General features: G+C 36.8%; 1 protein-coding gene across 2 annotated transcripts in view; it reads left to right on the forward strand.

Moving 5' to 3' along the window:
- Positions 1-13,333, forward strand: part of LOC127659718 (protein transport protein Sec24B-like) — a 31,828-nt gene that overhangs the window by 13,425 nt on the left and 5,070 nt on the right. For both annotated transcript variants that reach the window (XM_052149663.1, XM_052149664.1), the window contains 13 exons: positions 180-289; positions 648-760; positions 1,563-1,681; positions 2,882-2,937; positions 5,146-5,352; positions 5,505-5,628; positions 5,727-5,885; positions 6,351-6,524; positions 6,718-6,828; positions 10,337-10,512; positions 10,788-10,925; positions 11,067-11,171; positions 11,347-11,439. In XM_052149663.1, coding sequence (XP_052005623.1) covers positions 180-289; positions 648-760; positions 1,563-1,681; positions 2,882-2,937; positions 5,146-5,352; positions 5,505-5,628; positions 5,727-5,885; positions 6,351-6,524; positions 6,718-6,828; positions 10,337-10,512; positions 10,788-10,925; positions 11,067-11,171; positions 11,347-11,439 — 1,685 coding nt within the window. The remainder of the gene's footprint in view (positions 1-179; positions 290-647; positions 761-1,562; positions 1,682-2,881; positions 2,938-5,145; positions 5,353-5,504; positions 5,629-5,726; positions 5,886-6,350; positions 6,525-6,717; positions 6,829-10,336; positions 10,513-10,787; positions 10,926-11,066; positions 11,172-11,346; positions 11,440-13,333) is intronic.

The following is a 13,333-nucleotide window of genomic DNA, read 5'->3' on the forward strand; positions in this document are numbered from 1 at the left end:
AGTTGTGCTGGGACAGTCTTTGGTCAAATGATTTGTCCTTGGTCTTGGTTGGTGTTTGGATTGTCCCAGTTAATCAAATGACCGTTAAATGCTGGAAATGAGTTTTGGAGACTTCAACATGTTTAGCATGTTCTGTAGGGTGTAGAGGTGTCCTGATAAAGTGTCTTTTTCTCACTCAGTCCCTGATGAATTCATGTATAATCCTGTCACTCGTTCATACGGTGAGCCACACAAGAGACCAGAGGTCCAGAATTCAACGGTCGAGTTCATCGCCTCCTCTGACTACATGGTGAGTGTGTGTGTGTGTGTGTGTGTGTGTGTGTGTGTGTGTGTGCGCGTTTTGGTCACGGCTTGAATAACAGCAGCTCACTTCAAAAATGAATTGGAGAAATTGTAACGCTCCATAAAGCGTCTGTTTAGTTAAAAAGAGTCAATCACTGTTTTGATCCTAAAGGTTTTTAGCCTGATTTCAGCTAAAGAAACTAAATTTACCCAAAACATTCTGTCCCAAACTTACCAACCATTCTTGGAGATTTCAGCCTTTCCCAAGTGAAGTAAATAGGAGCTGTATTATTGCTTAGATTGAAAAGTCGTATGTTTTTTGTTAATCTAGGACATTTCTGCATGTTTTCTCTCTCTTCCTGAAGTTGCGGCCACCTCAGCCTGCTGTGTACTTGTTTGTGTTGGATGTGTCCCATAACGCTGTGGAGTCAGGCTACCTAAATGTGTTCTGCCAGTCTCTACTGGACAACCTGGAAAAGTGAGAGCTCGGACTGAATGTTTTAACATTTTACATAATTATTCTTGTTTTTTCCACAGTCTGTTTCCTGGTATTTATTGTGTGTGTTTGTGTGTCTGTCTGTGTGTGTGTGTGTGTGTGTGTGTTGTGTGTCTGTCTGTGTGTGTGTGTGTGTGTCTGTCTGTCTGTCTGTGTGTGTGTGTGTGTGTGTGTGTGTGTGTGTGTGTGTGTGTGTGTCTGTCTGTCTGTCTGTGTGTGTTTGTGTGTCTGTCTGTCTGTGTGTGTGTGTTTGTGTGTCTGTCTGTGTGTGTGTGTGTGTGTGTGTGTGTCTGTCTGTCTGTCTGTGTGTGTGTGTGTGTGTCTGTCTGTCTGTGTGTGTGTGTGTGTCTGTCTGTCTGTGTGTGTGTGTTTGTGTGTGTGTGTGTGTGTCTGTCTGTCTGTCTGTGTGTGTGTGTGTCTGTCTGTCTGTGTGTGTGTGTCTGTCTGTCTGTGTGTGTGTGTTTGTGTGTCTGTCTGTGTGTGTGTGTCTGTCTGTCTGTCTGTTTGTGTGTGTTTGTGCGCGTGTGTTTGTGCGTGTGTGTTTGTGTTTTTGTTTGTGCGTGTGTGTCTGTGTTTCTGTGTGTGTGTGTGTGTTTCTGTGTGTGTGTGTGTGTGTGTTTCTGTGTTTGTGCATCTGTGTGTGTGTTTCTGTGTTTGTGCGTGTGTGTGTGTGTGTGTGTTTGTGCGTCTGTGTGTGTGTGTGTGTGTGTGTGTGTGTGTGTGTGTGTGTGTGTGTGTGTGCGCGCGTGTTGTGTGTGTGTGTGTGTGTTTTTCTCTCTCTCAGGTTGCCGGGGGATACTCGTACACGAATCGGGTTTGTGACATTTGACAGCACAGTTCACTTCTATAACCTGCAGGAGGGTCTGTCTCAGCCTCAAATGCTCGTGGTGTCTGATATTGATGGTAATTCTGTCGAGTTATCTTGCATTTATCAGTGGAAAGTTTAGGCACTGAAAAATTGCTCATTTTTGCCTATTATAGCCACTTCCACACATGAAATTGCCAGATTCTACTTTTCTATAACCTTTGACAAGCTGTTCTGGAAATATAGAAAACCGCTACTTGTTTGAAAAAAGCGGAGCATGAATCATTTACGTTTGCTGCATTTTCCTGGCAAATGTTTACCTTTGGGAAGTTTCTCATGCCATCACGGGCTTACATGTAAACATTGTGGAGTAATATTTGTGCAGAACTTTGTAACTGGCCCAGACTCGCAGACTTTGTATGTCTGAACTTTTTTACCAATGTTGCAACTTCGTAATTCAACAAAATGTCAGAACTGATTTGTTTCACACATGACCCCTTAAAGGGATAGTTCACCCAAAAATTTGAATTCTCTGATCATTTACTCATCCCAGATATGCATGAATTTCTTTCTTCAGCAGAACACAAATCGAGATTTTTAGAAGAATATCTGTAGGTCCATGCAATGCAAGTGAATGGGTGCCAAAATTTTGAAGCACCAAAAATCACATAGGTCATCAAAAAGTAATCCATATGACTCCATTGGTTAAATCGATGTCTTCAGAAGAGATCTGATAGGTGTGGATTAGAAATACATCAATATTTTAATCAACTGTTACTATACATTATCCTCCCTGCTTAGACAATCTCCTCTTTGACATTCACATTCTTCTACTTGTGTTTGGTGATTCACATTCTTCATGCATACGCCCCCTTTTGGGCAGGCAGAAGAATTTATACCAATTAACTTTAATAATAATCTGTTTCTCCCCCACACCTATCATATCACTTCATGGATTAAACCACTAGAGTCTTATGGGTTACTTTTATGCTGCATTTATGAGCTTCTTGGAGCTTCAAAATGTTGGCACCCATTCATTTGCATTGTATGGACCTGCAGAGCTGAGACGTTCTTCTAAAAATCTTAATTTGTGTTCTGCAGAATAAAGTCAGACACGTCTGGCATGGCATGAGTGTGAGTAAATGAGGAGACTATTCCTTTAACTGAGAAATGCCTGTGTTTTGAAAGCACCTACTGATATGTGTTTGTTGTTGTTTATATCATTTAAAATCGCCTGACAGCATTTGTCTTGTTTTTGTATGAGAGATTAAGAGATGTTCCTGTTTGATTCTGTTTAGATGTTTTCATCCCGACACACGACACACTGCTAGTGAACCTCAAAGAGAGTAAAGAGGTATGAATCTTACCTCACTTTTTTGTTACACCTCACATCTGTGTGTGTGTGTGTGTGAGCTGAGCTGTATATTCACAATTCTGCTCGTATCACATGACTTTTATGTGTGGCTTGTCACAGTTTTGCAGCTATATTATCTCACAGAATGACATCAGAGTTTACGTATTGTGTATGTTTTCTGGTGTACATACTCAGGCTGGGTATTGATACAGATTTCGAGTGTGTGTGCCCGCGTGTGTGTATATGTGCGTGTGTTTCTGTGTGTGTGTGTGTGTGTGTATTTTAGTCAAATTTATTAATTTAAAGTAATTGAGTCGCTGTATTATTATTGTCGCTTGTTTGTGTGCGAGCGATGTGCGTGTGTGTGTGTGTGTGTGTGTGTGTGTGTGTATTTTAGTCAAAGGTATTAGTTTAAAAGAATTGAGTCGCTGTATTATTATTGTCGCGTGTGCGCGTGTGTGTGTGTGTGTGTGTGTGTGTGTGTGTGTGTGTGTGTATTTTAGTCAAAGGTATTAGTTTAAAAGAATTGAGTCGCTGTATTATTATTGTCGCGTGTGCGTGCGTGTGTGTGTCTGTGTCTGTGTCTGTGTGTGTGTGTCTGTGTGTGTGTGTGTGTGTCTGTGTGTGTGTCTGTGTGCGTGTGCGTGCGTGCGTGTGTATTTTAGTCAAAGGTATTAGTTTAAAAGAATTGAGTCGCTGTATTATTATTGTCGCGTGTGCGTGTGTGTCTGTGTCTGTGTCTGTGTGTGTGTGTGTGTGTGTGTGTGTGTGTGTGTGTGTGTGTGTGTGTGTGTGTGTCTGTGTGTGTGTGTGTGTGTGTGTGTGTGTGTGTGTGTGTGTGTGTGTGTGTGTGTGTGTGTCTGTGTGTGTGTGTGTGTGTGTGTGTCTGTGTGTGTGTGTGTGTGTGTGTGTCTGTGTGTGTGTGTGTGTGTGTGTCTGTGTGTGTGTGTGTGTGTGTGTGTCTGTGTCTGTGTGTGTGTGTGTCTGTGTGTGTGTGTGTGTGTGTGTGTCTGTGTGTGTGTGTGTGTGTGTGTGTGTGTCTGTGTGTGTGTGTGTGTGTGTGTGTGTGTGTGTGTGTGTGTGTGTGTGTGTGTGTGTGTGTGTCTGTGTGTGTGTCTGTGTGTGTGTGTGTGTGTGTGTGTGTGTGTGTGTGTGTGTGTCTGTGTGTGTGTGTGTGTGTGTGTGTGTCTGTGTGTGTGTGTGTGTGTGTGTGTGTGTGTGTGTGTGTGTGTATTTTAGTCCGATTTATTAGTTTAAACTAATTGAGTCGCTGTATTATTATTGTCGCTTGTTTTTGTGTGAGCGAGCGCGCGCGCGTGTGTGTTTGCATGTTTCTGTGTGTGTGTGTGTATTTTAGTCAAATTTATTAAAGTAATTGAGTCGCTGTATTATTATTCTCGTGTGTGTGTGTGTGTGTGTGTGTGTGTGTGTGTGTGTATTTGTCCGATTTATTAGTTTAAAGTAATTGAGTCGCTGTATTATTATTGTCGCTTGTTTGTGTGCGAGCGAGCGCATGTGTGTGTGTGTGCATGTGTTTGTGTGCATGTGTTTGTGTGCGTGTGTGTGTCTGTGTGTCTGTGTGTGTGTGTGTGTGTGTGTGTATTTGTCCGATTTATTAGTTTAAACTAATTGAGTCGCTGTATTATTATTGTCGCTTGTGTGTGCGTGCGAGCGAGCGTGTGTGTGTGTGTGTGCATGTGTTTGTGTGCGTGTGTGTTTGTGTGTCTGTGTGTGTGTGTGTGTGTGTGTGTGTGTGTATTTTAGTCCAATTTATTAGTTTAAACTAATCGAGTCGCTGTATTATTATTGTCGCTTGGAGCTTTCTTTGTGGGGAGCGGTAGTGTAGCGGTTAGCGCGCTGCGCTTCGAACCTGGCGACCCGAGTTGAGTGTGTGTAAAAAATGAGTAGGTGTGTAAAACATCGCCAATGGGGAGACAAAGGCGGTCGGGCGAAGACCGTTCCGGCCTTCATAGGTGCTCGCTAACAGCACTTGCCCCTACAGTCTGTTAAGGCTAAATGGGGGATCTTTGTTGTGTGTGTGTGTGTGTGTGTGTGTGTGTGTGTGTGTGTGTGTGTATTTTAGTCAGATTTATTAGTTTAAACTAATTGAGTTGCTGTATTATTATTGTCGCTTGGAGCTTCTTTCTTTTTGAAACTAGCATCTGTAAAAACATTTGCATGTTTTCTGATGGATGTGTGTTTGTGCAGCTGGTGAAGGACCTGTTGAACGCTCTTCCGGGGATGTTTTCACACACGCGTGAGACTCAGTGCACTCTGGGTCCAGCTCTGCAGGCGGCGTATAAGCTCATGTCACCGACAGGCGGTCGAGTGTCCGTGTTTCAAACCCAGCTGCCCACTCTCGGCGTGGGACTCCTGCAATCACGAGAAGATCCCAACCTCCGATCCAGCAAAAAGGTACCTCTCCTGAAACAACATTACACTTAAACCATGTTCCTGCTGTTTAATGTTACCAATAGCTACTGATACCTCATATTAGGAAGGTAACAATCTCATTCCTAGAAAATAAATCCAGATGTGAAGACATAGTGTGTTTTGTTTGTGTTTAGAAGGTGCAGCATTTGGGTCCTGCTACAGACTTCTATAAGAAACTAGCTCTGGATTGTTCTGGACAGCAGATCGGAGTGGATCTGTTCTTACTGAGTTCTCAGTACTCGGATCTGGCTTCATTAGGTACACGCACACTCTCACGCGTACATGTAGTACACGTAGTTTGTCAGCTCTGATATGTGGCTTAATTTCTAAGATGAGACTTTTTGACTCTTGTTCAGCATGTGTGTCTAAGTACTCGGCCGGAAGTGTCTTCTACTATCCATCCTATCACCACGTTCACAATCCAGCACAGAGACAGAAGTTCCAGAAAGATCTCCAGCGCTACCTCACCAGAAAGATCGGATTTGAAGCCGTCATGAGGATCAGGTGTACCAAAGGTGAGCGGGCAGAGAGACACGAGCCAATCGTGGTCAACTTTTGCTATGATTGACACCAGGGCTGGACTTGGAAGTGAAATCGGTCCGGGACTTTACATAGCAACTGGACCAAAAGTTCGCTGTCCTTTTGTGCATATCGGGGCGCAGTTTTGTGGTCCGTTCAGCATAATGCGGCGCCTCATTTTAGCTTATCTCGGCCCGTTTCGCGGCCGGCCCACTGGCCCGTTCGGTTCTCCCGGTGGCCAGTCCGCCCCTGATTGGCCCCAAAGTCCGTCGGCCCACCGGGAAAATGCCCGGTATGCTAGATTACCAGTCCAGCCCTGATTGACACTATCTTTAACCAGCATCTGTAGATATACGGCTCTCTTCAGAGATTGGACAACTCGGCTGTTTTAAGAAACAGGATTTTATTCATGGACAGTTTAGAACCTGCTTTAACTGAAACTTTCTCTGATTGGTCAACAGGTTTGTCCATCCACACTTTCCACGGCAACTTCTTTGTGCGCTCCACTGATTTGCTGTCGCTGGCGAATGTGAACCCAGACACTGGTTTCGCCGTGCAGATGTCCATCGAGGAGAGTTTAGCAGATACATCGCTCGCTTGTTTTCAAGCCGCTCTACTTTACACATCAAGCAAAGGTAAACAAGAGTGTGTCAGATCTACCGGTAGTTTTGATGCACCTCTAAATTCAACGTTGTTGTTATTTATTTATTTTTACTCCTTTTTTTTTTAAGTGGGCCTAAATGACAAATATTTGGCACGCCAGAGTTTATGGGAGTGGTCAGCCAACTAAAGGAGGGTTTCTGATTTGTGTGTATTCATGATTGACAGGTAAACGTCGAATCCGAGTGCACACTCTTTGTCTGCCGGTGGTCAGTCAGTTGAGTGATGTGTTTGCTGGAGCTGATATACAGGCCATCTCGTGCCTGCTGGCCAACATGGGTGAGTACAACACACACACACACACACACACACCTTGATGTTTTTATTTTGTATTTAGTGCCGTGTACTTGGGCAATAATGCACTGGAGGGTGTATTTCTGAAACTATGAATTTCACAGTATGTCAACATACTGCACATTGTGTTCCAGCATATTATATCATATTATTATATAATATTAATAAACTGTACATATTCTTATATTATATTGTCTTATTTATAACATGTTAATATACAGCATAGAAGTGTTCCAGTATTTTAATAATATTATGTTATATCTTATTTATAACATGTTAATATACTGCACAGAAGTGTTTCAGTATTTGTATTATATTATATCTTATTTATAACATGTTAATATACAGCATAGAAGTGTTTCAGTATTTGTATTATATTATATCTTATTTATAACATGTTAATATACAGCATAGAAGTGTTTCAGTATTTGTATTATATTATATCTTATTTATAACATGTTAATATACAGCATAGAAGTGTTCCAGTATTTTAATAATATTGTTATATTTTATTTATAACATGTTAATATTCTGCACAGAAGTGTTTCAGTATTTGTATTATGTTATATCTTATTTATAACATGTTAATATACAGCATAGAAGTGTTCCAGTATTTTAATAATATTATGTTATATCTTATTTATAACATGTTAATATACTGCATAGAAGTGTTCCAGTATTTTAATAATATTATGTTATATCTTAATTATAACATATTAATATACTGCACAGAAGTGTTCCAGTATTTTAATAATATTATGTTATATCTTATTTATAACATGTTAATATACTGCACACAAGTGTTTCAGTATTTGTATTATATTATATCTTATTTATAACATGTTAATATACAGCATAGAAGTGTTCCAGTATTTTAATAATAATATGTTATATCTTATTTATAACATGTTAATATACTGCACAGAAGTGTTTCAGTAATTATATTATATTATATCTTATTTATAACATGTTAATATACTGCACAGAAGTGTTCCAGTAATTATATTATATCGTATTTATAACATGTTAATATACTGCACAGAAGTGTTCCAGTATTTTAATAATATTATGTTATATCTTATTTATAACATGTTAATATACAGCACAGAAGTGTTCCAGTATTTTAATAATATTATGTTATATCTTTTTTATAACATGTTAATATACAGCACAGAAGTGTTTCAGTATTTGTATTATATTATATCTTATTTATAACATGTTAATATACAGCATAGAAGTGTTCCAGTATTTTAATAATATTATGTTATATCTTATTTATAACATGTTAATATACAGCATAGAAGTGTTCCAGTATTTTAATAATATTATGTTATATTTTATTTATAACATGTTAATATACAGCATAGAAGTGTTCCAGTATTTTAATAATATTATGTTATATTTTATTTATAACATGTTAATATACAGCATAGAAGTGTTTCAGTGTTTGTATTATATTATATCTTATTTATAACATGTTAATATACAGCATAGAAGTGTTCCAGTATTTTAATAATATTATGTTATATTTTATTTATAACATGTTAATATACTGCATAGAAGTGTTCCAGTATTTTAATAATATTATGTTATATCTTATTTATAACATGTTAATATACTGCACAGAAGTGTTTCAGTATTTGTATTATATTATATCTTATTTATAACATGTTAATATACAGCATAGAAGTGTTTCAGTATTTGTATTATATTATATTTTATTTATAACATGTTAATATACTGCACAGAAGTGTTCCAGTAATTATATTATATTATATCTTATTTATAACATGTTAATATACAGCATAGAAGTGTTTCAGTATTTGTATTATATTATATCTTATTTATAACATGTTAATATACAGCATAGAAGTGTTCCAGTATTTTAATAATATTATGTTATGTCTTATTTATAACATGTTAATATACAGCATAGAAGTGTTCCAGTATTTTAATAATATTATGTTATATTTTATTTATAACATGTTAATATACAGCATAGAAGTGTTCCAGTATTTTAATAATATTATGTTATATTTTATTTATAACATGTTAATATACTGCACAGAAGTGTTTCAGTATTTGTATTATATTATATCTTATTTATAACATGTTAATATACAGCATAGAAGTGTTTCAGTATTTGTATTATATTATATTTTATTTATAACATGTTAATATACAGCACAGAAGTGTTCCAGTATTTTAATAATATTATGTTATATCTTATTTATAACATGTTAATATACTGCATAGAAGTGTTCCAGTATTTTAATAATATTGTTATATCTTAATTATAACATATTAATATACTGCACAGAAGTGTTCCAGTATTTTAATAATATGATGTTGTATCTTATTTATAACATGTTAATATACTGCATAGAAGTGTTCCAGTATTTTAATAATATTATGTTATATCTTAATTATAACATATTAATATACTGCACAGAAGTGTTCCAGTATTTTAATAATATTATGTTATATCTTATTTATAACATGTTAATATACTGCACAGAAGTGTTCCAGTAATTATATTATATTATATCTTATTTATAACATGTTAATATACTGCACAGAAGTGTTCCAGTATTTTAATAATATTATGTTATCTTATTTATAACATGTTAATATACAGCACAGAAGTGTTCCAGTATTTTAATAATATTATATTATATCTTATTTATAACATGTTAATATACAGCATAGAAGTGTTCCAGTATTTTAATAATATTATGTTATCTTATTTATAACATGTTAATATACAGCACAGAAGTGTTCCAGTATTTTAATAATATTATATTATATCTTATTTATAACATGTTAATATACAGCACAGAAGTGTTCCAGTATTTTAATAATATTATGTTATATCTTATTTATAACATGTTAATATACAGCACAGAAGTGTTCCAGTATTTTAATAATATTATATTATATCTTATTTATAACATGTTAATATACTGCATAGAAGTGTTCCAGTATTTTAATAATATTATGTTATATCTTATTTATAACATGTTAATATACAGCATAGAAGTGTTCCAGTATTTTAATAATATTATGTTATCTTATTTATAACATGTTAATATACAGCACAGAAGTGTTCCAGTATTTTAATAATATTATATTATATCTTATTTATAACATGTTAATATACTGCACAGACGTGTTCCAGTAATGTTATTATATTATTTTAGATTTGTAGCGTTATCTCTTTGATTTATGAAAAATAAAACCTCATAATATATCAAAAATATATTTTAATTGTCTTTTTTGAAAATGTGTCACTAGCTGGGCATTTTGTACATCCACTTTTTGATAGATATAAGTGTTGTGTCTCTAAAGACCCGATTATGTAAGATTGCTTGGGAAAATAACCATGCCTTTAAGGGTTAATGTATATGTTTTGTGTCCATAAAGTACAGAACTGATCATTAACTGCCTATAACTTGTCTTACTAAACAAAAGTTATCTCTCGCTCTCTCTATAGCAATCGACCGCTCCATCTCCTCCAGTCTGTCTGATGCGAGAGACGCGTTAGTCAACGCTGTAGTGGATTGTTTAACAGCTTATCGTGCTAACGGCTCAAACATTCAGCCCTCAGGTCTGATCGCACCTGCTGCCCTGCGTCTCTTCCCTCTATATGTACTGGCTCTGCTCAAACAGGTGAGGGTGCTATACACACATATAGTAGCAGAAGTTCAGTTACTAATCACATAACATGCAAAAGTGATTCTTTCCTTCAGTCCTTGAGCACAACATCACAGAACAACTTGCATTAATGCTTTCTGTAGAGCTAAAAGATACAAACTATACATTTTGAACAATGCAAATTTACATTAGCAATATTAGCAATGCAGAACAATGTTTATGGAAAGTCCTGATGCTGTTATGTGATGTCTAAGTTTGATTTGAGAGCGATTCTGTGTTTGGTCTTTCAGAAAGCACTTCGTACCGGAACGAGCACCCGTCTGGACGAGCGCGTGTTTGCCATGTGTGAGTTCAAGTGTCAGCCGCTTCAACAGATCATGCGTATTGTTCATCCAGACCTCTACAGAATCGACAACATGACCGAACAGGTTACATGCTTTAAAGTGCTATTAGTATGTAATACATACATAGACACACACACACACACACTCTTCCTTTAAGTACATTAAATACGTTATTCTGACTCGTCCTAGTTTGAAAAGTGGTCAAATGTGTTGTCTTTACTTTAGGGGGCACTGCACCTGAACGACAGTGTGATTCCTCAGCCTCCCTTACTGCATCTCACTTCAGAGAACCTCACTAGAGAGGGAGCGTACCTCATGGACTGTGGCAGCGTAAGTACGACTCGACAAAAACGGCAAATGATCATAAAAAAAATCCTCTAATCTGTGGCAACATTGGCACAATTCTTTACTTAACTCATTGCTGAATGTTTGACATGTTGAACTGCCATTTAATCAGTTGGAACTTTATACTTTGACCTTTTGACCTTTGACCTTTGCCCTGTAGGTGATGTATTTGTGGGTGGGAAAATGCTGTAATGAGATGTTTGTACGTGACGTGCTGGGCTGCCACAATTACGCATCCATACCGTCCAACATGGTAAGTGTGTGTAGATGTTTACTGTACATTTTGTGTCAGATTCGACATCAGCTCCGTTGTTTCCAGTTTCCAGATGTTTTGGAATATGATGTTTTAAGTTGTTTGGACTGAAGTCGCTATTCACTATATTAAAAGAGCAGCCGGTGCATTTTTGTAAGATTTCTTCCTTTGCATGTAACGGAAATAAAATGTAAAAGAGTTTGCAAAAGAGTAGATTGTGGCCCTTTATGAAGCTCACTTTTCTGTGCCTGTGGCTCAGTTGGTAGAGCGGGTTGTCTGCTAATCGCAGGGTTGGCGATTCACGGCCCACACGATTCCACATGCCGAAGTGTCCTTGGTTAAGACCATAGACTGTAAAAAAAGATGGACGACGTCCCTTCGCTCTTTTCCATTGGTGAGAACTGAAGCCGCCAGTGTCCCGATATGGCGCTGAAATCTTGGGACTGGAGTCTGCGCGGTTGCGATTTCGGGACCAGACCTGCGCAGTAGTGAACAGGAAGTAAAGCCGCGAAATCAAGGCCCCGCCCTCACTCTCGCTGAATCAATCGCAAGCACACGCCCCTGCACTTTTGACTTTTGACTTATGACGGTGTGAAATAATTAATTATAGAAATTTAGATATTACATTTAAAGCTCCAATCTCCTCAGTCCTCCGAAGATCCCGAAAAAAGTCTGTTGGTGCTTCAGTGACTACTTCGCTCAGAGAACCTGTCAATCACAGCTGTCAATCATGATGTCACAGCACCGCTTTTATAGCATCAAATAACTAAAAACAAACTTATTTTGAAAACAAACACTTGAAATGACATCAACGTGATAGAAACGACAGTAAATGACAGAAACTATCTTTGGAAAAAAGATATGTGACGTGTAATTTAATTGTTTAGTTGGTCTCACGTCCTGTTGAATAACATGGAGAGGCGGGGTTTATGACCTATACTAGGACCAGTCACCGGGGACGATCGAGACGTTTTGGCTTCACTTTTGAGGGCTTGTGCGGCACACTTGGGTAAGACACTGAACCCCAAGTTGCTCCCAATGACAGTTTAGCGCCTTGCAGCTCTGCCCTCATTGGTGTGTGAATGGGTGAATGAGTCACAATGTAAAGCGCTTAACCTCTAAGGTTAAATAGGTGCTATATAAGTGCAGACCATTTACCATTTTTACCATATATATATATATATATATATATATATATATGTAAAATGGTAAATATATATATATATATATATAATATATATATATTATTCTTGTTGCCCATGGATACTATTATTCTGATGCAATTGAAACTTTGTAATGCAGCACTTAGAAACATCTAATCCTTAAAACAAAATTAATAATTTAGTATTATATTATTATAAGAAACTGAGTGAAGTTGTAGTTTTTGAACGCTCTGTACATTCACCAAAAACATATGTAGATAAATATTGCTTTTATTACTATGTATTGGTGCATATGAATGAACATTATGAAATATCATTCTTGTGTTCATTTAAGGACAAACTTTGGTAAACTTTCATTATTTTTAACTAGATTTTTACTTCATGCATTAGACATTTTGAATCTACTTCACTCAATGTTTAACGGTAAAAGACCGTAAAAATGCTACAGTAAAAAAACATGAATTGGCCAATGGGCGGTTACCTTAAAATATACAGTCAACAATTATAATAAATTTAACAAAACAATAGGTGTAATTTTAAGGTAAAATGTTTTACATTTTAGATGTAAAAAGTATAATTAACGGTAAAAATGTATATTATGTTTAACAAGCGAGTACATGTACTTTTTACTGTAAATTATTGTTAAACTTATTGTAAAAACAATAATCTGGTGTTCCCAGAATTCCATGCGTGACCCATTACATTTTATTCTATTTTAGGTTAATAGTTAT

The sequence above is a fragment of the Xyrauchen texanus genome, chromosome 19 (genome assembly GCF_025860055.1).
Source record: "Xyrauchen texanus isolate HMW12.3.18 chromosome 19, RBS_HiC_50CHRs, whole genome shotgun sequence".
Classification (NCBI taxonomy): domain Eukaryota; kingdom Metazoa; phylum Chordata; class Actinopteri; order Cypriniformes; family Catostomidae; genus Xyrauchen; species Xyrauchen texanus.